Consider the following 2967-nt stretch of genomic DNA (forward strand, 5'->3'; position numbering starts at 1 on the left):
CTTAGCTTTTCTATTAAAATTTATTTTTGTTTTTTCTTTTAGACAATTTTGTTTTTGGTTTTTTATTTTCAAAGCTTTTATCTCATAAATGGTCTTTCATATTTTGTAAGCGAACCTGTTATGTTTGTTAGAATTAATATGCAAATAAGCCTAATTTCTGTTGCTTGACAAGATTAAAAGAATTCAGCCACACAATCAATAATTTACACCTACGGTATCATAGAATCACAAAATGTGGAAAAGCGGTACTTTTGTAAGTAGAATGACGTATGATTTTATTGACTTCACTCATACTACTTCTTAAGTTCTTGACATTGAACTCCTACACTGAAATTAAAAAATAATATTAATAAAAAAAATTGATAATATTAATAATGATAAAGTAATGCCAATTCCATTCAATTCATAAAATCAAGCTTTGACAATGACAATTATAGTTAATAGTATTTATACCAATTAAATCTAGATATACTATTTCATTTGAGAGATATAATTACCTTTTGAAGAATATTTGGAGCCCAAATATAGATATGGAATACAAAAATAACACTGAGTGACAAAAATGACAATAATGAACTTTTTTCTATCTTTCATTCCAACGGTTTTAGGGTCTGCTGAGTTCAAATTTACAACCGATTTTTACTCAATACATGTGGATCTTTAGCAATTAGTAGTTAAAAAATGAATCTACAAAATTATTTCAACTACAATGGGAACTATTACCACAATGTTTCTACTATAAATATGAATTTTTAGTAGAAATGAGTATGAATATTTTGATTAGTATCTATAAGTTTCATTATTAACGCTTCGAATATAAAATACGAGTAGATAATCGTAACTATCTTGACCTATATGTAAAAGGTTTACAATTGTAAGCAGTGCATTGAATCTCTCAATACGAGAAATAAACTCATCAAGTGGACTAGATGTTTTTATCTCAAATATGGTACACATGAACATTAACATTAGCCACTACTCTTTCTATTTTATAGATAGATTATAGTCAGTATATAATCTATTTTCGGTAAACAGATAAAATTATTAAATAAATACATTAAAAAATTTTATATTTTGTCAATCGTAAAAAGTAAAATAATTAAATAGAAACAATAATATTGCATAAAAATGGTTAATAAAAAAAGCAGCATTACATATATAAACGTATATTTTCATTTAATAGTGCTGGATCCTTTTAAGTTAATTTGCGATAACTTCTAGGCACATACTTGACAATAGCTCTGCCATAACATAACTAATTGCAATAGTCTTTTGATAGTTCTTTATTGCTTCTCACTACCCTAACTAGTAAAATTTCGTTTGTTGACATGTAAACCCAGCAAAAAATTTAGCTGTACTGTATTAGCTGTACAATATATTTCAAGTACCCAATTAGTGTATGTACTAAACATTGCTTCATCCATACTGTATGCAACGAAATGGTACGTCGTAAAATAAATATTTGTTACCTTGGACGATAGTTCACAACTGTCACTGAAAATTTGCTATCAAATCAGGACTACGAAATAGGTGACCGCTTATTTAACCAGACAAAAGAGGATTTGATCAATACCGCATTATGAAAATCACATGATACAGAAAATCTCATCTGAATTTCACTGAGTTCTAATAAATCTTATAATTTCATAGTGGACCAATAGATCTAAGTGGATCCACTAGGGATCTCCGGTATAACCTAACCTAATAAATTGCATCGCTGACAAAATTGACATACATAGATGTTGCCAAATGAGTGATGACAGTTTGGAGATCAATTTTAGTACACAAGTATACATCGCTTAAATAATAAAGATTCACTATATTAAATATTAAAATTGACAGCTAATGGTCCAAATAAGATATGAGCAGCTAAATTTAAAATCAATGAGAGTGAAATCTGATTAATATAAAACTGAAAAGACAATTATTAAACAATAAATATGGACTAATTTCTTGAATGTGATAATAAAAAGCGTTAATAAAAAAGTCAGCGATTCTTTGACTTTTATGCACTAATAAATGAACTAAATTGAATAGTCCATAATCATTAAAAAAAAAAATTTACTATGAAAATAAAAGTGATATTCAATTCGTTAGAAGATAACAATTCTCTCCGTTCTATTTGTTTTAATTGTGGTAAGAAATAAAATTTTAATAAAAAAATGGTATTTATTACTAACTAAATTGGAAGTTAAAAATCCATTTATTAAACATGTGATCTTTGTTTACGAGTATTTTTTTAACGTATTGTTGCAACTTCAAACCCAGTTCATATAGTATGAATCGAACTCAAACCGGTGCGCAAGTTGTGAGATACAAAACTGTAAATTTAAAATACATTTCAGTTGAGTTTGGCTTTCAAAACGAGATTGTCGTGCGAGGTGTGTTCTGACTTCAATTTTGAAGTTTTGATTGAAAAATTTATTTAAAAAAATTAAAAAAAATAAAAACGAATAACCACTTTGTGTGGTTTAATTGAGCTTTAAAACCGCGTGTGTAGGTGTTAAATATATTAATATTTTTTTTTTGTCTGTTAAATATCTAATAATGTGGTTTTAAAGTCTTAATTTTTTTTTTTTGTTGATATCAAAACGAAATTCGAAAAATGATCTTGAAAAAAAATAATATTTTTGTAAAATATTGAGAAAAATGAATTTAAAACTTATATGGAATATGGAAATTGTTTTAAGAAATAAAAGCGATAAATAAATTATTTGAACGTGATTTCGTGTTAAACTGGCAGTCTGCGTGGTGACATTTTCCGACAAATATTTTCCAAGAAAAAATTTTTACAAATTTAAGCTGATTTCATATTTATTTATGTGCTGTGCAAGCGAAGGTCTTTGTTCAATCTGTGTACTTTTAAATCTCAATACTTCAATATAGAAGTATATACCATGTGTTCGAATGTGCATTACAACGAAATTTGTACGTGAAGTAATTGCAGTGGTTGTATCTGCAAAAAAC

The 2967-nt window shown here is 27.0% G+C and overlaps 1 protein-coding gene across 1 annotated transcript in view; it reads right to left on the reverse strand.

Annotated features, from left to right (window-relative positions):
- Positions 1-293: 293 nt before the first annotated feature.
- LOC119679510 (titin-like) overlaps positions 294-2967 on the reverse strand; it is a 17892-nt gene continuing 15218 nt past the window's right edge. Inside the window, exon 6 of the mRNA XM_038091906.1 lies at positions 294-327. Within this exon, the coding sequence (XP_037947834.1) occupies positions 294-327 (34 nt within the window). The remainder of the gene's footprint in view (positions 328-2967) is intronic.

Source organism: Teleopsis dalmanni, chromosome 1, assembly GCF_002237135.1.
Source record: "Teleopsis dalmanni isolate 2A chromosome 1, ASM223713v2, whole genome shotgun sequence".
NCBI lineage: Eukaryota > Metazoa > Arthropoda > Insecta > Diptera > Diopsidae > Teleopsis > Teleopsis dalmanni.